General features: G+C 43.7%; 1 protein-coding gene across 3 annotated transcripts in view; it reads left to right on the plus strand.

Moving 5' to 3' along the window:
* cadps2 (Ca++-dependent secretion activator 2) overlaps window positions 1-22,461 on the plus strand; it is a 108,340-nt gene that overhangs the window by 20,612 nt on the left and 65,267 nt on the right. For all 3 annotated transcript variants that reach the window (XM_036517528.1, XM_036517529.1, XM_036517530.1), the window contains exons 3-6: window positions 10,593-10,925; window positions 19,164-19,244; window positions 19,674-19,910; window positions 20,193-20,314. In XM_036517528.1, the coding sequence (XP_036373421.1) occupies window positions 10,593-10,925; window positions 19,164-19,244; window positions 19,674-19,910; window positions 20,193-20,314 (773 nt within the window). The remainder of the gene's footprint in view (window positions 1-10,592; window positions 10,926-19,163; window positions 19,245-19,673; window positions 19,911-20,192; window positions 20,315-22,461) is intronic.

Here is a 22,461-nt window from a genome sequence, read left to right on the forward strand (position 1 = left end):
GACAAGATCTGTGTTAATTAACCTCTCGTGGTCCCACGACAGAACAACAAAATTCCATTTATTCGAACAGGAGATGATCTTATCTCAGGGCAATGCACATTTTTCACAGTAGCCAGTGAACCACACAGATGGCTATATCAGGAAGTCAGGTCAGGTACCATACTCAAGGGTGCTACAACAGTGATGTACCCGGGACTCCAAACCGCATCTGCGCGTCTGGCTTTTGTCTCACTCATGCCACCCCTTCACAGCAGAAATAACAGTGATTCATGTGTGTTTGCTTATTATACTTTAGTCCTGCAGCCCAGGTGTAAAGCAGGCTAATACACAGCTAATGTAAATTCAAGGCCTCCACAGTGAAGGTGCTTACATGCTCTGGGTAGATGAGACACTGAAGGATGCAGCTATGCTGGGCCCAGCAAAGCTTTCCATTGCATTTTGAATATCACAAACAAAACTACTGGGACACCATTCTTAGTAAAGCTTAATTAGATGAAATGGAATATCTTTAGTGGATCTTGTCAAGTATTTCTGTTCTTGAGTCTGACTGTCCTGTAATCTCAGTATATTTCACTACTTTGTAAGATTCTGTTTCCTGTCCTCCCCAAAAATAGCCGCCCAAACCAAATTTTACTCCACCACAGTAATTGCGATTCCAGCCGTGCTAACAGCAATGTGCTGATTAATTGTTTTTAATCAACTTTACCGCAGGAATTAAACCCGCCTTTAGTTAATCTCACAGCAGCAACAAGCTGTTGACCAGAGATGAAAGGGTTGGCAATTGATCCCGGGCCAAGACTTGTTCATTATGTCAGGGGTTTGACAGCTTAACATATTGAAGGTGTTAATCCTGTGTCTAATTTGAATCTGAGAGCCGGCCTGCAATTGGTGAATCCCTCGCAGAGAAAATGAATTCATTTTTCATCAGTCATTTCTGTGAGAGGTGGAGTCAATTTAATTTACTTTACCTCTCATTTAGTGTCTGACTGCAGCCATACGCCATGTGCCTGAGTTAAAGAAAAAAAACACTTCCAGCATATTCTTCACAGATTAATTCTGGACTTGTCTTCTTACTGCTGTGCTCCGCTTAATGAATGCACATGTTTGATCCTAATTTGTATTATTGTAAGACCCTTGATATTTCTGTGCTAAGCCTCATTGGTTTGTAGCTTGTAATAAACACGTTCCCCTGGGCACGTCAACGAGCTGATACACTCTGTGCTCAGCGTATAGGCCCATGCTGTAAACACACACTGCTGTGCAGCTACCCAAAGAATGCGCCGCAGGTTCCGTTTGCCTCTGCAGATGCTGATCTGTCGTCAGACAGTAATATTTTGTGCCCTGTTTCTTGACAGCGTGATTAAGGTGATGTTTGTCAATTGTTACACGCTCCCGCGTTCTTGCAGACATCGTGAGACCCCCCCCCGTTTTTTTTGAAAAGGACCTTGTTACTTAGCAACAGACCACCACAAGCGTGAACCCTGGAGCATACTGCGGGTGGGCGTGGCTTAGTTCTCACTGACTCCTCCCTTCCACTCTTGAGGCGAGAGCAGCTCCAACACTGCAAAAAATATATTTTTGCACAAACATTAATTATTTTATTTCTCGAAGGTCAAATTGTCATGGCAACATAAGCTAACACTTTTAGTCTGTTAGACCATGACACATTTTTTGCCGTTTTCATACAATTTATTTTTCATTTATATTGTAATTTATGTTTAATTACGGTACTGTAATTGTCTTGAATTGCTAACCTTACCTGAATTACTTTTGTGTAGTACATCAGTTAACACAGGCATACAGTATAAACCCAAGATGTAAGGCCATTTAATTTCTGCAAATTTTCCTTGTTCCTTAAATCCATGAAAATTCATTTCTCACAGAGCCAACTCTGTAAGTAATGAATTTTTTTGTGTAGTTAGGTGTTTATTGAAGTACGTCGGGTTAATTACATGCTCAAGGCTGTGCCTCAATTGGGATTAGAACTTGCAACTCTCTCGGTACAAGGTCATTTCCCTAGCCACTTCAACCTGGGTGTGATCAACATGAGATGAGCCCTGAATAACTTATATTTAGACCAGGCATTGCCATCATAAGATGTCATGGCTGCATGAATCTACCCAGTATTCATGTCTGGTATTTTAGCAAAATCAACTACTTCCCTGAGTGTTGGCCTCTAAAAGAGATTGAGCTCAGAATAACATGAGGAAAATTAGTCTGTCTGTAGACGCAATTATGTTTCCATACAGAATTATTTTTAGATTTAGTCTGGGTTGGTCTGAAACACAAGGTTATTTGTCTCTTACCTGTACAGCATAATGAATTAAATGAAACGGCGACTTCTGAGAGGGTTCAGGTATGATTTATGCTGTGCAGTGACGAACAGGAGAACCTGCTCTTCAAAAGGGCAATGAATTCATGGCACCAAGCCAGGCTCTGGATGGGAAGTGAGCCATGGAATTCATATCGATCAATTCAGCCGCCTTCCCCATTTCCTTTTAACTGTTAGCAGCCCACGTGCTACGGAGGCAGCGAGTGGAAATGCAATGCGCACATATGACAGCATGCACTGTAGAAAAGGATTCATTCTGGAAGAACGGTGCCATCGCAGCAAGCACGCAGCAGCACGGATTTAAAACGCCTGTCGCACCCGGTAAAAACAAGAGAGGGCACTTTTTTCGTAGTTTGATCTCCCGACGCCTTAACGCGTTTTCCCGAACGCTGTGAAAGCTCCGGGACCCCTGTAGGCGCCTCTGCTTTCTTTAGATATGCGTTTCGGAGGAGACACATTAACATGGCATGAAAGTGGATTTACCGCTGGTGTGGAGAGCTGAGAGGACAGAAGAGTTAGTATTGTGCCTTTCAAGGCCTGATTGTGTGCGTCTGTGTGTGGGGTGGATTGCTTGTGTACTTCAGGGCAATTCACCACACTGGCACTGGAGAATACTTTGATTTTTTTTTTTTTTTTGAGTCCAACGGTTGTTCATAGATTGTAGGCCCGGGGAATCGTAACTGAAGCACTTCTCCTCTTAATTAAAAGGAAGTTATCTGTTCATCCGTTCTTTCCAGATAATAATGCCATTATGTGTGGATGAGCGAGCTGACATTTCCCCCCTCTGACTCCCTTTCCTTTAATGTATTGTTATGTGTGAGTGTGCAGTCACAATGTTTTTAATGCTGCTGTCTAGTGCTAGTTCAGCAGACCTCAATGCAAAATGAACTTCTCAACAATTATTTTCATTCACAAAAGATCTGATTGAAAGGAAAGCTCAGTGTCAACCAGTTTGAGGAAAACAATCATGTTCCCTGCTTGCAGGCAAAGAGCAAAATGCAACTATATCTGTCGAAACAATAAATATGATATATTGCTTAGATTATTAGATTATATTGTGGTTGGTTTGCATAGCAAATGGGTACACAGTATTAACAAGGTCTGGCAATATCACCGTAACATCATATGCTGCTACATATACTGTGAAGGGAGGGAAGGTTGTGCCTCCGCTTGGCTGTTTTCTTGCTCTCTGACACTTGCATGTGTCAGAGAACAAGTCTCTTTACAATGTTTTAAACATGCAAATCATGACAATAAAGAAAAATCATTCTCCAACACTCTATTCACCTTGTTGATTGTTCATGTGAAGAAATGCTTTCCGTCTCTTCTTATAACATGTAACTTTCTTCAGTATTGACATGGCCTTGTCTATATCTTCCTCCCTGTATGAATGAGGGTGAGAGAATTTACACTTGAAAAGCATGTTCTTGACAGGCTTATGTGGATAGAGTGAACGTGGGTGATAAAAACAGCATCTTTTGATAGTCATGTTGCAAATGTCAGGCTTGGAAAAATATTGGGTTGAATAAGTAATGGAAACACCAAACAATTTATGAATATTTGTTAAGTAATGAAGAGTTGAGCTACCCTTTGCCTTCGGAACAGCTTCGGTCCTTCTTGAAGGGCATTTATGAAAGTTTTGAACAGTTTCTAGTGGGAAATAGGAAGGAAAGCCTCACGTCCACAAGGAAGGCCTCCAGTTTTTTGAGAGTTGAAGGAGATGGAAATCCACTGTTGGCAAACACCGAATACAGTGAAATGCAAAGAGTTCTGTGTTTCACTGTTTTAGAAACTGGCCAAATCCAGTTGCGCATAGCTTACAGAGACTTATCCAAAAAAGGCTTGAAGCTGTGAGAGACTGACCAATGTTTCACAGCTGGCCACAGCAACATGACATGGCGTTCACAACATGTTGAAATGACAGTACAGTTCTCTCTTATAAAATTAGAGGGGATCCGCCAGGGGTGTGATTCCAGGGAGCAGCGGCACTATCGTTAAGCTAAACACCTCTGTTTTCCAGAATTGTATATGGAGGCATTATCATCTTGGAATATGAGAACATCTTGAGGAAACAATGTTTGCACCTGGTTGCCTAAAATGGCTTCATAATCCTTGGCTAAAATTCTACCTTACAGAGTAATAATTTCATCCACTGACTCCCACAAAATGACCACCCATACCGTAATGGGTCCATGTTTAACAGTTGGAAACAGGCTGCGTGGGTTTAAGAGTCCCTTGGACTTCTCTCCAAACATAAACTCATCCAGATTTCAGAAAAGAGTTAAGGACGCCTCATCAGATCATAATACTTTTTTTCCATAGCTCAGATGTTCAGGTTTTGTGCTCATTACACCAGTATATGCATTGTTACACATTAGTGTAACAATGTGTTTTCCGAATATCAGCTTTGTGAAGCTCACATAAGCATACAGTTTTTCTTTACTGGGTTACTGAGGTGTAGATTCTGTTCTGTGATAAGATTTTAGGCTGCTGTTTTGTGGTTAATAGTTCCTATCTTGTTAAGTGTCCAGCTGTCCCTTTTAGTGAGTTAGCCCTGTCCCTCTTACCTGATGCAGTTTTTCCTTATTTGGCAGATGCTTACCTAATTTTTGACACTGTACCCCTTGACACATTAAATAATTTTGCTGTTTTTGTGACTGATACACCTGTAATTCAGGAAGTCTTTGACCTCTTTGAAAATCTATTTGATGGCTCATGTTGCTGTAGAGTGTTGATTTTAAAATGTCTTTTATAGTATAAATATGTTGGACATTAATATGAAACTTGTATTCAACATCATAATTGCAGTTCAGTTACTTTAGAATATGAGTCCTTTTTCATTTGGTGATTCCATTATTTTGTATACTCCTTTGTGTGTGTGTGTGTGTGTGTGTGTCTGTTGTCAGTGTATCAGTGACACATGACATCAATTGAACTGTGGGAAATTACTCTGCACATGGTGATTCTGGCCGACACACATCAGGTATGAGAGATAGTGCAGTTCCTCCTTACACAAACAGAAGCAGGTGAGGTCTGAATGCTAATGACTTCTCACCAATGGGCCCTGTGGCATTCCTGTGGTATTCTCCTTTCTCGATCCTGGAGTTCCGTCACACTGCACAGCTGTCAAAGATTCATCTGTGTGAAATCCAGCTCTGTGATTACCTGAGCACAGCTCTGACCTCCAATGGTATCATCAGACATTAGTTTTGGGTAATGAGGCTGGTCTTACATTGTGCTGAATGCCTCCGCAGTTTTTTTTTTTTTTTTGGTCTCTTTTTTACTTCCACTGCACGTAATGGGGCTCCTCATGTTGTGTGGACTTGCAGCTGTGGTGTTCTTTAAATATACATGCAACCGGAGCAGAATAAGAGCCGCGCTTGTATGCTGTCCCTCCTCTCCGAAATTTTGTGTTTTCTTTTCTTTGCAGCAGCTCCGATATTGTGTAAATTTGTCCTCTGTCCATACCGCTGGAGTCAAAAACAGGGTATTCGTTTTCTAACACTTGTGTTGGGTTTATGAGCCAGTTTGCAGATGTTGTTCCGTTGGTGCTTTGAACAATTTGAACTCGAGGGCATACATCTTACTCAAGCCTTCAGTTGTCATCTCACTGTCACACTGTTCCCATGCTTTATGGAGTGTATGTATCCCAGAGGGTCACAAGCACGATTACTGTCCATCTTCTGTGCGAGCAGCAGGCTGAAAGCATCAGCTTTGAAGGCTGAGACAGCAGTAAGTGAAACTTTCACTTTCTCTCAGCGGCTTTTGTTTTGCACTGTACTGCACATCTTAAGCATTAAGTGAGTGAATGGATGTTTGGTGCTTGTCGTGTGTGAAAGGCGTCAGGCGGTGTGGAATCTGGTTCCCAGGAGCAATGTGTGTGTGGGGGGGGGCTTCCCATTTAATAGTTAATATAGAAAGGGAATCCATGCATGAAAGTCACCACGCACTCTGCGGATGTCTGTTTTCTCCGAAATCTCAGGCGGCAAATTTTTCACCGTCACATTTCGGCGCACCCCAGAGGAAACATCTGCAACATGCCCACACTGTTCTCGCCAGAGAGGCAGTTTTTCCAAAACTTCGCTTTTTTCGAAAGAAGATGAAAAATAAATAAAAAGACATTTTAATTTTCTGAAGCCCAAGACAACAGTTTCCAGTTTTCTGCTGCTTGACTGGAAATACTCTTTTGGTCGCCATTTTTCTGCACCAACTGAGAGCTGAATGCCGATTTGCTGAGTGTATGCTGTGGCCTAGTTGGTTCTCCCTCTCAGGTTACTACAGAACCAGGATTAGCCAATACCGGAGGTGGGAGATTATGGCTTCCTCAACCCCATAATGGGGGATGGGGTGGCGGGGGGGGGGGGGGGGGCATCATTTATTGTTAATCACTGACTTGTATGAATACATAAAAATACTCTTTAAGTCTTTATAACTAACTGCAGTTATTGCTTTACATCAGCAAGTCATTTATAGCAAATGATACCTCCATCCACTCTGGCGTTCATGTATCATTCCTCTCCCATCCCTCTCTAATGAAGATGTACTGTGAATGCACTATGTTACCCAGCCACATCATCACACTTTTAGTCAATGATGCATCTTGCATGAGGCATATGAATCCTATCATTATGGCTGAAGGTAATTAGCTGACCACTGAGCGGTTCTGTCAAGCAGTGAACTCTTGCCACATTGTAAAATGAAGATTGCTCTTAGCAATCTTCCAATAACCATAGACCAAATCTTATTCTAATATGGCCTTGCTGACCGATGGAAGCAGTGCCGAGGTTGCGCAACACTGTATTCTGAAAATCCACAGATGACGAATAGGCTTTGTTTCAATTAAATGGTTATTAAAATATTTTGTAATTAAAATCATTTTCTGAGATGCTGCCCGTGTCTCTGTTTTTGCATGAGCTGGCCTGGGGTTTGATGGAGGACTGATTGTTAATTCCGCTGCTGTAGCAGCAGTGCCCTCCCACTGTTTTGAGAGTCTTCCAATGTTTTTAATGGTGGTATCAATCCACATTTATTCCTTTTCTGTTTTTTTTTTTTTTCCAAACTGTAGCAACGGTGACAGGCCGGGTTATAGAACCGGAGATGTTATAATATAGCCCTGTATAAAAATGTGCTTGTGATGTTTTATGTATGAGGGAAGATATGATGGTCATATTTCCCAAACAACAGCCGAGTGAAGTGGTTGCATTATTTAGCATCAGAGGCAGAAGTGTGGTAAGAGGCCTAGGGTTTTCACCAGGCGGACATGGGGTAACAACCTGAGGAAGCTGCAGTTGTGTGTGATGATGGAGCTATGTCTGCTCGAGGTTATGAGCCATGTCTCTTGCTGTCTGTGCAACAAGAGGTGCTATTGGTTCAATAAACTCAAAACCCAGGTCCATAGAGAATGGAGCCATCGTACTGTTGTCCTGACGCTAGTGACATCCCCTTCTGCGGCAGACCCACATGATCCTCTGAGCATCTCTACACATGATTATACTGTTGTGTCCTTTAGCAGGTATCACAAACATCTTGGGTACACCCAATTTGATGCAATATAGAATGATTGCATGTATTTAAATAAATTTCCTATTTTGAATTTAACTAGACTGATTTTTATGAGCTGCACAAACCTGATATAGCCCATAGTATTGTGTATTTTGTATTCTTGGATTTTGCATTTCTTTTCTTCAGATATTCTATATATAAACTGAATATTTGTGTTATCCTATTTCCGTACCGCGGTGATTTAAGAACCACTGAAGGAAAGATGCTTCGTGCGAGACAGCTCTGTTGCTTTGTGATTGGCCACTGAGTCAGAGAGCCTTTTGCTGTTTCCAAGGGGAACACTGTATCCCCTCTGTGAAGGAATATTATTTTGAGCGGTTGGTTGTCAAATTGCTGACATCCTGCTCAGTAGATTAATTTCTGTAGATATTAGCTTTAATTATACAACCAAAGGCTGTGAAGGGCTTATATCTGATTAATCTTTTAACTAAGAAGTAAGAGAGGCTCAGCGCACTGTTGGTTGTAAATAATTGACTGAGATTTTAAACCTCCAATTAAACTGAACAGCGGGGAAAGAGGAAATCCCTTGGTGGCCGATTCATTAGTAATAATGTCTGACATTTGTGTCACCGCAGACTAGAAATGTTTAGTTCAATCCTTCAGAAACCTTGGCAGGGATTACAATTATTTTAAAGAAAAGATGTTTAATCCAATTTATAAGGGGAAAAAAGGACAAAGTCAAAGGTTGGTGGTTATGGAACAAAAAAAGGGAGAAAAAAAATTATTTAATACGTGTACTGATTATTCAATGCTATCTTTAACTAAGAGGGCAAGTAAGAGCTATTTAGTAATTGTACTGTATTGTACTGACAGTGCATTCAAGTCTGCATTGATTATCTCTCAAAGGAGTAATGGCTTTCAGAAAGACAGGAATTTTCTTAATCTTCCCTACTTTTTTGGGCTTTATTTCCACAAACCTGTGTGCTGACCCTGTGCTAATGTCTCAGAGAGCAGTGAGAAGCTAGTGACAGCACGAAGCGACCGGGGTTCGAGGATCACGGACACCTGTAGCTCGACAATCTGCTCCGGGAACGTCTCGGTGTCTCTGGTGGTGACGACGGTGACCTTTGGCAGTGGGCCCGCCCCATCAGGCCCCTGGCTGCGATGGAGGTGTATTGCAGCGCTCGGGCAGACCTCGTTAAATGTGAATGAGGGGGTCTGTGGCATTGATGTCACCCCCTGCCCAGGTGGAGGAGAGCACCTAAACATCCCTGTGCAGAGACAAGCTGCTTCTCGGGTGTTGTCTCTCTGTCAGGCCTGGAATTTAAACAAGAGCTGTGTTTATGTATTCGTTAGATTGGTCCAGATCTACATATCTTTGATGTCTCGTGATATCTCGGAATGCACAGCTGTGATTGTCCCTCACTACTTTATGCCAGTAATACCCGAACCTGTTCAGAAATTTATTCTGGTCACTCTGTGCCCAGAACCCATGAATCTTTTATGATAACTGCTACCTTTTTCTTTAAGAGAGTTCAGAAGAACTTCTCTTCAAATGCAGGCAGGCTCTGCAAGCCGGGGTTACTTATTTGTGCGGAAATCTCTCAGGTTCAGACACAAACGCCTTTTTTTTTTTTTTTTTTTTTCCAAACTCGGTGACTGAAGTGCTTTTGTTCTGCTCCATTACTCCCAGCAAGGGGACGCGATTCCTCTCCATCTGGTGCTCAGTTCAAGCTCCAGCAGTCTCCGGCTCCCGAGATAACACCGCTATTCTCCTGGAAAAACCGAGACACATGTTGTCACTGTCTGCTCATTCCGTTTGTCAGTCAAAGCCGCTTTCTCCACCATCCCCGTTGCCTTCGCTCACTGTGCGGCGGAGTGGTGACGGGGCAGCTCCTCTCAGTACCTCTCACTTCCATCTCACCTTTTCAGTTGTCTGCGTATTTTCAAATAAATAATGGAAGATGGTTCATTTTCCCTGCATAATATGGCACCTAGTATGTTTTAATTGCAGGAGAGAATTGCATAATCTGAAAATGATCTCATTTATTCTCTATAATATTTGTATTAGTAAATCTAAAGATAGATATATACCCTGCATAACTCATGTTTCCCCAACTGAAGATTTAGATTGTATCCATCTAGTTTATATTGCATGTTAATTCAAGTTCAACAATGAGCCTGAAATTTGCTTCAGGGTATAGAAGTCAAATCACAGCTAGTTTGCAGCTTAATCTTAACCCCTGCTGCTTTCCCTGTGAGAGTTTCATCAGGATGAAAACAGCTCACAGGTGCACAGAATGTATTACCCACAGACCGCAGAAGGGAAAGAGGTGACGGTGGATAACCAGATATGGGAAAATACAATCAGCTTCTAATGGGAGCTGTCTGTATCCAGATGAGATTGTGAAAGAGTAGCCGACTTGGGCACTGACCAGTACTGCCTGCAACAATCCCCATTTTTGGTTCCCTTTTCTGTTTTTGCCCTCTGAATCTGAATTTCCCTCCCACCCCTGACAGGGTACAAATGAGCATCTGACCCTGCAGACAGCCAGAAAGCTCATAAAGTAGGTGATGTATTACCTCACCCAAACCTTCTCACAACCCAGCATTTGCCCCTCACCTCCTCCTGTCTCAAGATTGTAGATCTAAAAATGTAAGGATTATTCCAGGAGGGGATGGTTCATACTTTGCCCTGCTGCCCTGAGCCAGTGGAAAGACGCACTGATCCTGGTCCTGCTTCACCTGTTCCTTTCAGGGCTTCCTCAAAAGCGAGCGTGTGGCCCGGATGGTGCAAAGCGGGGGCTGCTCCGCCTACGACTTCCGGGAAGTCTTCAAGAAGAACATCGAGAGGAGGGTCCGCAGCCTCCCCGAGATCGATGGCCTGAGCAAGGAGACGGTGCTGAGCTCCTGGATCGCCAAGTACGACGCCATCTACAGGGGGGACGAGGAAGTGCGGCGCCAGCCACCGAGAATGCACTTTAGCGCCGTGTCGGAGCTGATCCTCAGCAAGGACCAGCTGTATGAGATGTTCCAGCAGATCCTGGACATCAAGAAGTTTGAGCACCAGCTGCTCTACAATGCCTGCCAGGTGAGTATCTGTAGAGCCTGTCAGGTGAGTGTCTGTCATGCCTGCCAGGTGAGTATCTGTAGAGCCTGCCAGGTGAGTGTCTGTCATGCCTGCCAGATGAGTGTCCATAATGCCTGCCAGGTGAGAGTGTATAACACCTGTCAGGTGACACTTTGCAGTACCTTTCAGGTGAGAATCCCATCATACATCCTGCAAATCACAGCATATGGCTTCATGGTGACTGAAATTAATTACATGCTATCTTTGAGAAATGTCTAGAAGTATTAGAAAATCAAACACTGTGTTGGGCCAGCGTTTGGTCAGATTTTCCAAAAGCACCCTGGATTTCAGCCCTCTGAGATCGGGATTGGGCACGCTGGATTCTCACAAGAACAACTAATCGCATACCAAGCACTGATCCAACACACAGGAACAGAACATGGACTGTATTGGCCTTGAGATGCCTCTTTTGAACAGTTAGACACAGAACCGTCTTTGCTGACCATGGAAAGAGAGCATCTTGCAAGTATCAGTCATATGGGATAATATGATTAGAAATGAAAATTTTGAGCCTACAGCACAGTAGCAATGCATTCTGACTCCCAGAAAATACTGACCTGTAGCTTTAGAGAACGCTACATTAAATATTTAAGTGCTTGAAGGTTATGACTCTCAGTCTTCCTGTGTTATTTTCTCATTGGACATCTGAGTACTGGAATGCTTGGAATGTAATTGATTTGATTGATGCTCCATGTCTAATCTCTATGCTCCACGGAGGGGATTGCTGTGAATATAGACTGTTTGATTTGAGTACTTTAACAGGGAAAAATATAATGCAGTAGTTTCATTATGATCATAATAAAAAGTGAAATGCACTTAATTTTACTGACAGTGGTAATGACAGTCAGTTTTGAAAGCAATGATGGAAAAAGTAATCTGGCCAGTCGTCAACTCAATCAGACCCAAATGAAACCCAAAACACATTATTGGCTCGAAATATTCAAGTGAAGATGGTAGCGGGGTGGTAACATTCAGCTGCACGCCTCTCTTTAATCACCTTTTGGGCAGGTATCAGAACACAGTCATGGTGCTCTTTGAAGTTTCGCATTAAAGGTCAGGGATTGATGTGAAACCCTCTAATTAGCACACCCACTTTCTTTGCCTGCTTTAACAACTTGGCCTCTGCGGAGAAAGTGGAAGGGATATAGAGTGGGCTGCTTGAACGTCCATGTGTTCCAATTAACATTAAAAGATTAGCGCAATTAGCGCATTTATGTGTCTTTGATCAATCATATCCATGAGCAGAGGTTCCAGCGTGCTGGCTCTGACGAGCGCTGAGCCACGCTTGCCAACCTCACAGTGTTTGCTCAGTGAAAGGGAGTTCATAAGAAAATCAATCGGGATCACTTCTACGGTGCACTGCGGTGTAGATTGACTGCAGTTTCAAGTTGCTCTTGCCCACAAAATAAAGGCTTTCATATCATTTCACAAGAATAAGTTATTTGGAATTTGAGATATGTACGCACTTTTTAGACAAAGCCTCACAGAAGGCATATGCACATATGGCAAATTGTCTTCTTGTCTGTCCTTTTATGGACAACAAAAAACTAAAGCAAAGAAAAAGAAACATTTAAAAATATGGTGTTTGGCATGTACCCTGGTTTTCTTTTGTTTGCTTTGATACTGTTGGAGTGAACAGTCTGCTGGCCTTTTTATGATGATGTTAAATTGCAATGTGAACATTAGTCATGTAGACAGCTGTTAGAAAATTCACAAAAAGGAATTTACATTTAGTAGTACATTCAGGAGGACAGCAAGTGTTTGATTGATAGTGTGTATAGTATCTCACCAGTGGGTGGATATCCAAAATTAAACATGACTTTGTTTTCATTCAGATTTACGGACATTGTCTGTAATTTATGGACTTGCTGTGATTTAAAAAGTCTTTTTTTATTATTTCGATAAATCTGCAGACAAACTGTGACTATGAACAGAACAAAGTGGCTGGAGCACGCTTTGATTGCTGTGATAAATCTAAGACAAATGTAATAATCATGGACAAAGAGGTTTTCTGTTGTTAATATATTCTCAACAAGTTTCCCTGTATTGTATTATGTTCCAATCAGTCTGTTGTTTATAAAGCATACTGACTGACTGACTGAATGAACGAATGAATGAATGAATGAATGAAGTCCTGGATTCAGTACACAAGTACGAAGACAGCTCAGCACCCATCAAACCTGGTCACCAGGGCGATATGTTAGTACTTTATGTGCTAGCTGTTGCCTGGGAGCAATATCAGCGTTGATACTCTGACCTCTTGTTTGATGACCGTCTGACGGTCAGGCGCTCGCAGCCCCTCTCCGTGTCAGAAGAGCGCCCCGAGCCCCTTCCCCTGCCGCCCCTGTGGCAGCAGCCTTTTCCAGTCCGGGTCTCTGTGGAGATTGCGCCTGTGATTGCGCTGATCCGTAGGGTAGTGGGAGGAGAACTGCGAAAGGCGCGTGGCCTGGGAGGGGGAGAGGGGGTGGGAGGGCGCACAGAGCATCTCAATCACAGGTGCAGAGCTATTCCTGGAGCTGTCCTCCTGCATCCTCACCTCGCATACAAAATATGGACGTGGCTCCACCAGGCATCTTCCCTCTCCCCGTTTTCATGTGCTCGCACTAACTTGTTTTTAAACGTACGGAGATTGACCTCTTCGAAAAGCGGCCCGTTACAACAGGAGATGTATAGATCTGTTCGTGAGCTCGTTTATTTATGCGGTGACAGCCACGCACACTTCAGCCGTGCACATTTTAAATTTCCTGAAGAGTGCGAGATTAGAGGCAGTCTGTCTCTGTACGAAATGCTTAACAGTACCATATCAATACGGAAGCTCCAGGTGGCAACGGAAATGACTTTAAGTTTGGTTTGGTAAATGGAAGAAATTAACATTCAAAGTGCGCCATCCATATTTTTGTTTTCTGTCATAAAAATCCCATCTGAATATTTAACATTTGAATTACATGGTTCCTGTGATGGAATGCCAAAATAGTCAGTGAGTCAGAATAAGAGGAAAATGACTTTGGGAAAAAAAAAATACGATTATGTGCATCAGTGTCTCAAAGAGGAATGCTCTAAGCCCTATGCCATATTTTATTCAGAGTCTCAACAGCAGTCTCTCATAGAGAGGAAAAACCTCCACTTTCCCATAAGCTACACTCATGACCCCAATGTTCAGGGGATTGACAGGCACACTAATTGTGCAGGAACGTGTGTATGCGTGTGTCTGTGTGTGCGTGCACCTGTGAAAGAGAGCAAGATGGGGGTGATAGTTCAGGTTTTTGCTGTGTGTCTGTTTGTGTGTGTGTCTGTGTGTGTTTGTGTGTTTGTGTTTGCTTGTGTGTGTTTGTGTGTGTGTGTGTGTGTGTGTGTGTGTGTGTGTGTGTGTATGAGGTAATTCATGTAAGCTGCAGACAACACCACTTGCCCCCTCCCTCTGATCGGGGAGGGTAAGAGCAGTGAACCCTGGGTGAAATGGCGATGTCGTCGGCAGCGGTGTGTCTGTCATTCTGACATTTTTATTCCGCCCCTTCTAATGAACACATCCAGCGACATGGCATTGAAAATGGATCTCCCTTCCCTCCACCCTGTCTCGTTACCGCATTAAGGAGGTGGTGAGCGAGGGCAACTAGCAGGTGAGCAGCAGCAGAAGGCAATAAAAGAAACGTCCAGAGGACGTCAGGGAGATGCGGCTGGAGGCTCCTGGAGATATTCATCTCTGTTTGAGACACGTGGAAGAGGCAGCCACATAATCGGAGGGGGGGGGGGGGGGTCTTCAAACCTTCACCAATCAAAGCACCCTCAAAGGTCCCCTGAGCTGTTTACTCCAAACCATTGCAGAGTTCAACAGAACAATCAGTGCCAGGAAGGCTTTGCTTTGACTTCTACTTAAGCAAGGGTCCAGAAGACAAATAAAAAGAGTGTTTTCTCCAATTGTTCTTTTAGGTTCCCATGCGTCGCTGTGTCGACAAGTGTTAAAATACCTCACCTTCACACCTCTTTTTATGTCTCAAGTTACTTTTTTTTCATAGTCTGCACAGTGGTTGTTAAATACATTCTTGAGCTTTGTTGTCATAGAAATGGCATCTAAACGAAAATAGCAAGCCTGGCAGAAGAACACAGTACCACAGCAACAAGAGGTGTCCACTGTAATAGGTCTGCATGTGTGCATGGATACAGGTACAGTTCAGCTTGGGTGTTTGTCACAAAAAAGAGTACGCTGTTGAAGGCAGAAAGGCTGACGACGTGAATAGGGCACTTGATTGGAGATGCTTTTAGTCCTGCTAAAAACTGAGAGGAGATGAATGCTGCCTTGTTTAATTATACTGCCATGATGGTTCCAGGACTGTTCAAAGTCAATGCTCGTGGGACGCACACGAGACTGATAATATAATTAGCAAAGACACTGAGGGAAAGATAAGACACCAAAAATGAGTTTCATTTTGAAGTTACTTAGGAGCAAAGAAGTTACAAAGCAGAACTCCGATTAGCAGTTTTGTGTGGTAATAATACTAATGATAATGGTACTGACTTGTTTAGCACCTTTTAAGAATTTCAAATGAACTGGCAATGTGCTGCACCTACCATTAGACATTAGATGCTAAGACCTGTGTTTGAACCACAGTGTTTACCACATATTAGTGTAGGAGGGAAAAAACTGAAGGTTCAACGAATCAGACTGGGGAGTGGCTCAACAGGCCCACACCAGGAAGTGATACAGGACATCAGAGACATCCCTACTCCCAATACCATGGGATTTTTTGTGGCAAGAGTGAGTCAGGACCTCGATTGCTGTCTTTGGCTGGTCACAGTGTCCAAAAGCCTCATGTGTGTTGACCTACAAAGAGCTGCAGTAATACAGCGCTGTCCGGTGAATTTCCAGAGGAAATGTCATTTGCTGTTGAGGGAGTTGGATATTGTTAGTCAGAGGTTTGTTTACTGGCCTTTGGATGACCCCACCCCCAGTTTCATACAGTTTTCCTCTTTTAAGGTTTAGCATATGCCAGACAGGTGCAGGAATTGGCCCTGGGGCTGTGTCGCCTGGAGCTGGGCTGACCCTCAACCTTGTGCATTAGTCTACCTGAAAGTGAGCAGCTCAGTCGTTCCAGACAAGAACAGCCAGATTCACAGATAAAACCCCCATGCTTTTTGTGCCTGTCCTGTCTCATCCATAACTGCATTACATTACACTCTTTCGCCTCCCCAAGAGCCCACCTAGTTTAACCCAATCAATAAGCAGCTGCCGTTACAATCCCAAGTACTGCCGTGGGATAGTTATTGATAGCACAGAGAGATCCTTTTTTACAGGCCTCTCAACACAACTAATGTTTGCCAAATCATTACACTTCCTAAATGAGGATAACAGCAACCCCCAACCACTATGCCCCACATCTGTGGGTTTATTTCAGGTATTTGTACTGCAGAGTGGCATTTTGGTGCCTGTGACAGTATGTGTAAACCCCATTCAATTCAGGCATCACATTTTTAAACAATGCGCGTGACTGCCGAAAAAAAGGGGAAAAAAAAACCCGTGTCAGAATGAAAATTTGTGTTAGAGATCACAGAGATTTTATGTTGTTAGCACAAGAATGGGACCCAAATGACAAAACATTATTACTATTATTATTATTACTATTATTCATTACCATTAAAGTGATCACCAGACACTGGGCCAGGGCCTGTTTGTAACCCTCATTCACATCATCACCATCAGAAAATAAGAGTTGTATATGTGAGGTCTTTTGCTTACATTGACCAGGATCCCACAGCGGTGGAACAAATTGGCTCTGTTCCGCCAGGGATAGGGGTGGGTATGTTATCAGCGTTTCCAAATCTCACGGCTCTCAGGCACCCTGCGATTCACCAGATGCTCTGACATCAGTGAAGTAGCGCCGGTCCTCCCCGAGAGCACCCACTTCACTATGATGCACTGTGTGACTTCTAGCACAAAAAAAATAGCTGTTGGCTGCAAGCGAATTGCATGCTTCTTCCACCCGCCCTTCTGTGCGAGTGCAGAGATTGTTATGGTGAGACAAGCCTAACGTACAATTGGAATCAAAAACAGGGTTGCGTGAAGGGGGAAACAAAGCCGGAATATACTTGTGTAGCCACCGTGAGACCGTGTTCATGCTTTTTAGAGAAACGAGAAATGTCCGGTGTGTTTGATTTAAAATCCGGAGACTGCTGATGGTGTCAGATAGTCCTCCTGTCGGTTTACATCAAAGAGGACACAAGACTGCTGTGGTTAGTTTGTCTAAATGACATATTTCCATACTTCCATCAGGAAAAGGGAGACATGTATGTTCTGAATCACTTCTTAATTACCTGTCACCACAGAGGAGAAATGGGCAGAAAACGGGGCGATTTGAATTCTTCCAATCCTCCTACGCGTCACAGAAGAGCGTGTGGAATTTACACGGCGTCCTGTCTCGCTCGGGCAGAGGATCCAGTATGGCTTCATTAGGGTAAAGACACGGTATCTAAATATCTGAGGCGCTTTCCGGCGATCTCATTAATGACGACCCGTCGACTGCATCTGCTAAGGCCCTGGGCTTCAGAGTGTCAGCTCGGACAGACTGATAGAGGGAGCAGTGGACAGGGGGATTTATGGAAGGAGACAGACCAAAGGTATGCTGGAATTCATGTAAGAGCAGGTATATGGCTGTTTCTGAAAGAGCTGCACACCCCCCCAAAAATCATGTGTGTAAACGCAAGGCTGATGCGATGTGGCACAGCTGCTTGCTGGGGGTGGGACGTCCTCTTCAGTCTGTTGTCACACCCTGATCTTTCACTTAAATCCCTGTGAACAGTAGTAAATCATGTCACAGGGCGGAACCTTGTTTTTCCCAGAGTATAAAGGTAAAGGCTCTTGCAAGCAGAAAATTGCTGTTCTCTCCCGGGAGATATAGCAGAGGTTGTTTCTTTGTACATTGTAGAAAGTTAGTCTAGCTCGAACAGTAGTGGAACTCAACCGCACATGACATTAATTTGCAGTAATCCTATAGTAGTCAGCCACAAGTGATGCTGAAAGCTTTCTCCAGCAATAATGATACTCTGTCACATTTGATATTGACATCTCATTCAGTCAGTAGTGTTACTTTCTCTTGCTCTAAAGACCCTACGCTACTGTGGGTGAGGGAGAACTTTGCCTCAGTAGCGTAAAACTTGTGTGTGTGTGTGTGTGTGTGTGTGTGTGTAAGCATATGTGAATTATGAAGTCCCTGTATGAGGCAGTGCCGTTTCTCTGCAGTGTGAAATCTCTGAATGGCTCGCAGCCACTCCAGTAAAATGTGCTTGTTATCGAGTGGAAACAGCGCTGGGTTGTGGGAGGGTGCGTAGGGGGGGGAGGTATCCTGGGTGGAAATGCACCAGCTCTTTTCTGTGCCTGGCGAGGAGTGCAGGCTTTGTCTTTTTAGCGAGATCCCACTTATGCTGGCCTTACGTCGTCACGGCTCCTGAGCCAGACGTGTCCCTCTCTGTGATGCCGGCTATTGGAGGAGAGACACGGTTTCACACGGCCTGCCCAGCCACTACAAGTCACCTGCCTACACAGTCTGTCTCCCTGTTTAGCGTATCATTATCTTTAACCTTAATATTGCACATGAATCACAGAGTCAAGATTATTTTCTCCTTTTTTTTTTTAGTTGTATTTGTTTTTGCTCTGTCTGCTAATGCATGACCGTGATGATGCTGTTCAGGGATTTGTCTAAATTACCAGTTCATATTAGCCAATCATGGGTGTAATTTCTCTTCATTCATCACCTGGGTTTGGGGATGAATATTCAATTGCACAAAGCACATTGAAAGGATCTGAGCTGCACCAGGTTTCGTACAAGCAGGCTACAGAAAGAGAAAGCATGTCTCGTGTTCTGGGGTCATTTTGCCGAAGTGCATTTGCGCAAGAGCGCTCGCCATGTGTTAGGTCACTTGTATCACCACAATCAATCAAGACAAATGTGATTGATTGAAAATTGCTGTTAGGGGACATGGGGGACCCGCAGCCTTCATCAAGGAAGCATTTGAAGGCAGGGATGGAGAAGGGTGATGGATTGAGCGAGCGAGCGAGGGAGTAACTAGATTGATGCAGAGGTTGAGAAGCTCATTGGCTGAGTGAAAGAGTGATTGATTGATTGATGGATTGATTGACCGGTTGATTCTGGGAGTAAATGAGTGCGCTGGGGGCTGATTGGTTAACTGGTCCCTGTTCCTCATCTCCAGCTGGACAACGTGGACGAGCAGGCGGCTCAGATACGGCGGGAGCTGGACGGCAGGCTTCAGATGGCTGAGCGCATCGCCAGGGTGGGTCACCTCTCAGCCTTTCCTCTGCCTGTCATTCGTGTGTTATGTCAGCTACATCTGCATTTACCCACACACCAAAACATTTAAGATGCAAACATTTCCATTAAAGGATATACGGTACCCGTAAGAAGTTTGGACACACCTGATTAAGATAATGGGAAACATGCATTTAAAGACATTGTTAGCTAAAGAAATTCATATATAGTCATCAATTTCACCATTTATATTTGTCTAAGATACAAATCTCAAGCCCTTAAGCCTAAGTCTTTAGCTAAAAATGTCTTTAAATGCATGTTTCCCATTATCTTAATCAGGTGTGTCCAAACTTTTGACTGGTACTGTATTCTCTCACTAGAGTTGTCTGAATGGAAAGAAAGAAAGAAAATGTGTGTCGACATACAGTGTGTGTGTGTGGGGTTGCCTTCACAGGAAAGGAAGTATCCCAAGTTCATCTCCAAGGACATGGAGGTGATGTATGTAGAGGAGCTGAGGTCCTCTGTGAACCTGCTCATGGCTAATCTGGAGAGCCTCCCGGTGTCCAAAGGAGGGCCTGACTTCAAGCAGAAGCTGAAGCGCTCTCAGATGAACTCCTCCTTCCTGGACATGAGCGATGAGAACGACATGCTGCTCTCTAAGTCCGATGTGGTCCTCTCCTTCACACTGGAGGTGAGTGGACATCCTCTGTGAACCTCCACATTATTACATTACGTTATTGCCATTTAGCAGACACTCCAGAGCATCTTACATAGGTATTTACCGGCATTCACTGAGGCAATTCAGGTTAAGTACCTTGCCCAAGGGTACAACAGCAGTGCCCCAGCAGGGAATCGAAGTGGCGACCTATCAGTTACAAGTCCTGCTCCTCGTCCACGCTCACCCACGCTGCCGCCCTCTCCACGAGAGGGCTGTGTCACTTTCTCAGTCACAAAGTCTGCTCTGTCTCTGCAGGTTGTGATTATGGAGGTGCAGGGGCTGAAGTCAGTGGCCCCAAACAGGATTGTGTACTGCACCATGGAGGTGGAGGGGGGAGAGAAGCTGCAGACAGACCAGGCCGAGGCCTCCAGACCACAGTAAGAGTTCCATGCACAGTGTGGGGGTGGTTTAAGACCCTGCCACAGTGAGAATGATGAGGATAACCAGACACCATAATAATGATAACTGCCGCAGAGGGAGACACAGCTCAGCCACCTCTGCCATAACCTCTGGATGAGTTAAACCAAAAGATGCTGATAGACTGTTTATACATGTTTGAACATTGGAACTATCATTGCAGTGTGGCCAGATCCATTTGCACAAGCTCCACAGAATTGAAGCCCAACCCTACTGAAGCCTGCACACAAAATTTAGGCCCAGCCTATTGTGTCAGAGCCAGTCAGGCCAGGGTCCAGTAGAAGAATGGCATTGCTTGGCATTAGTTATTGTGGAATAACCTTCTTACGTAGTATTGCTGAAAAAATATCATGAAACCCTTTCAAGAAATCATGACTATTTTACACTTCAAAGTAACATATGACTATGAAGAACCCATTGCTGCTACTCTAGATTGATTCATCACATAAGCTGGTTTATAAAAAAAAAAAAAAAAACTATTTATATGAACTGCTGCTGCTGCCTTTTAAAAATAGTCTAAGCATGCTCACTTTAGCACATTTTAAATTCATGATGGAATGCTGAAACTTGGAGAAAGCTATTTGCATTTCAGAAGTGCCTTTACAAAAGGAAACAGCCTAAATTTCACAGCGTGATCCATTCATAGCGTCGCAGACTCCAGCTCATCTCTCCTAATGGGTGTCGCTTGAAGCGCGTGGGTCTGATTCATGCATTGGGTTGTGATACTGGGTCACTCTCTGGTCCCTCTACATTACAGTCACAGACCCACAAGTGGTACTAACAGCCCAGATCGCGGAGCGGGGCCAGGGCGCTCTGCTTAGAATGCCCAAGCATCTCATGGCATCCTCATGGATCGTGCACCTGCCGCAGTGGATGGTGTTGATGGGAAACGAATAGACTGATTCACTGGTTGTGTAATGACCTGCCATGGTCATGAGCAGCATGTCCTTTGACTAAGTTCACCGTGAGGTCATGGTTTTATCATTGCCCTTTTTTGCCTCTCCTGCTGGAGGAGTATGGTCAGGCTGGCCTGAGGCTAATGCTTCCATGGAACACTACTTTGGGATGGATCATAACATCTCTGCAACTTGAAAATGTGTGTTTGAAAGACAACTAGGGTAGCACTAGGGGAAAATAAAACTCTGAGAATGTTTGCATTGGTTGGATGTACAGTGCCAAGCGTTTCTAAGGTAGTCTTGTGAACCCACCATGGTTTGCCCATTAACATCCAAGTAAATGCTCTCCCTTTAGTTCAATTTCCAATTTGTGCATATTTTTTTCAGGTAATGTTTACATTGATCTCAAGTTAGGATTTTATGTAAATAATTACAGTGCATGGTTGTTTTTTTGTTATTGTATATTGGCTGAAAACTGTGGTATTATGCCGATAATTTTCCAGTCAAGAGCCTTAGGCACTAGTTCAGTAGCTCTTTGTACGACATGGGTTAATGACATTTACATTTTATCCAGCATATTGATTATCTTTTAAATGGCAGGCTAAAAATATCCTCCCTCCTTCAGAAAAAGAACTGTAGACTTATAATCCTGAATAACTACAGCTCCGTGTACTGACACCTCATCAACCTACTGCTAACATGACAATAACATCTGTATCAGTCGTAAACAAATTTGAATTTAATAATCTTCACTGTGGAGGTCTAGCATTGTGTTCCCTTCCTTTTGCTCCTTACATTTGATTGGATTTGTTATTGTGCTCAAAATTTCCTCATGGAAGCACTCGAAATTAAAATGTCTCCTTTAATAAGCTCACATAAGTCATTGAGTTGTTGTCACACGCCTTGTCCGTGATTCATGCACGGGTGTTTGCCTCGCCGCAGTGGGAGGGATGGCAGAAAATCAGAGTGATCTTTCACTGGGCCTGAGGTGGAGGTTGCATGTGAGGTTCAGTTTTAGTTTGCTTACTCTAGCATGCCACAAACTATGTTGTCCTATACCCTTTAGAGCTGTTTTAGGTCCCAGACTGTAACATACCACACACTGTGATGGCCTATACCCTTTAGAGCCCACACTCTAGTATGCCATACACTGTTTCTGCCCTTACCCTTTTGAGACCAAACTGCAGTAGGCCATACACTGTGTTGCCCTA

The sequence above is a fragment of the Megalops cyprinoides genome, chromosome 23 (assembly GCF_013368585.1).
Source record: "Megalops cyprinoides isolate fMegCyp1 chromosome 23, fMegCyp1.pri, whole genome shotgun sequence".
NCBI lineage: Eukaryota > Metazoa > Chordata > Actinopteri > Elopiformes > Megalopidae > Megalops > Megalops cyprinoides.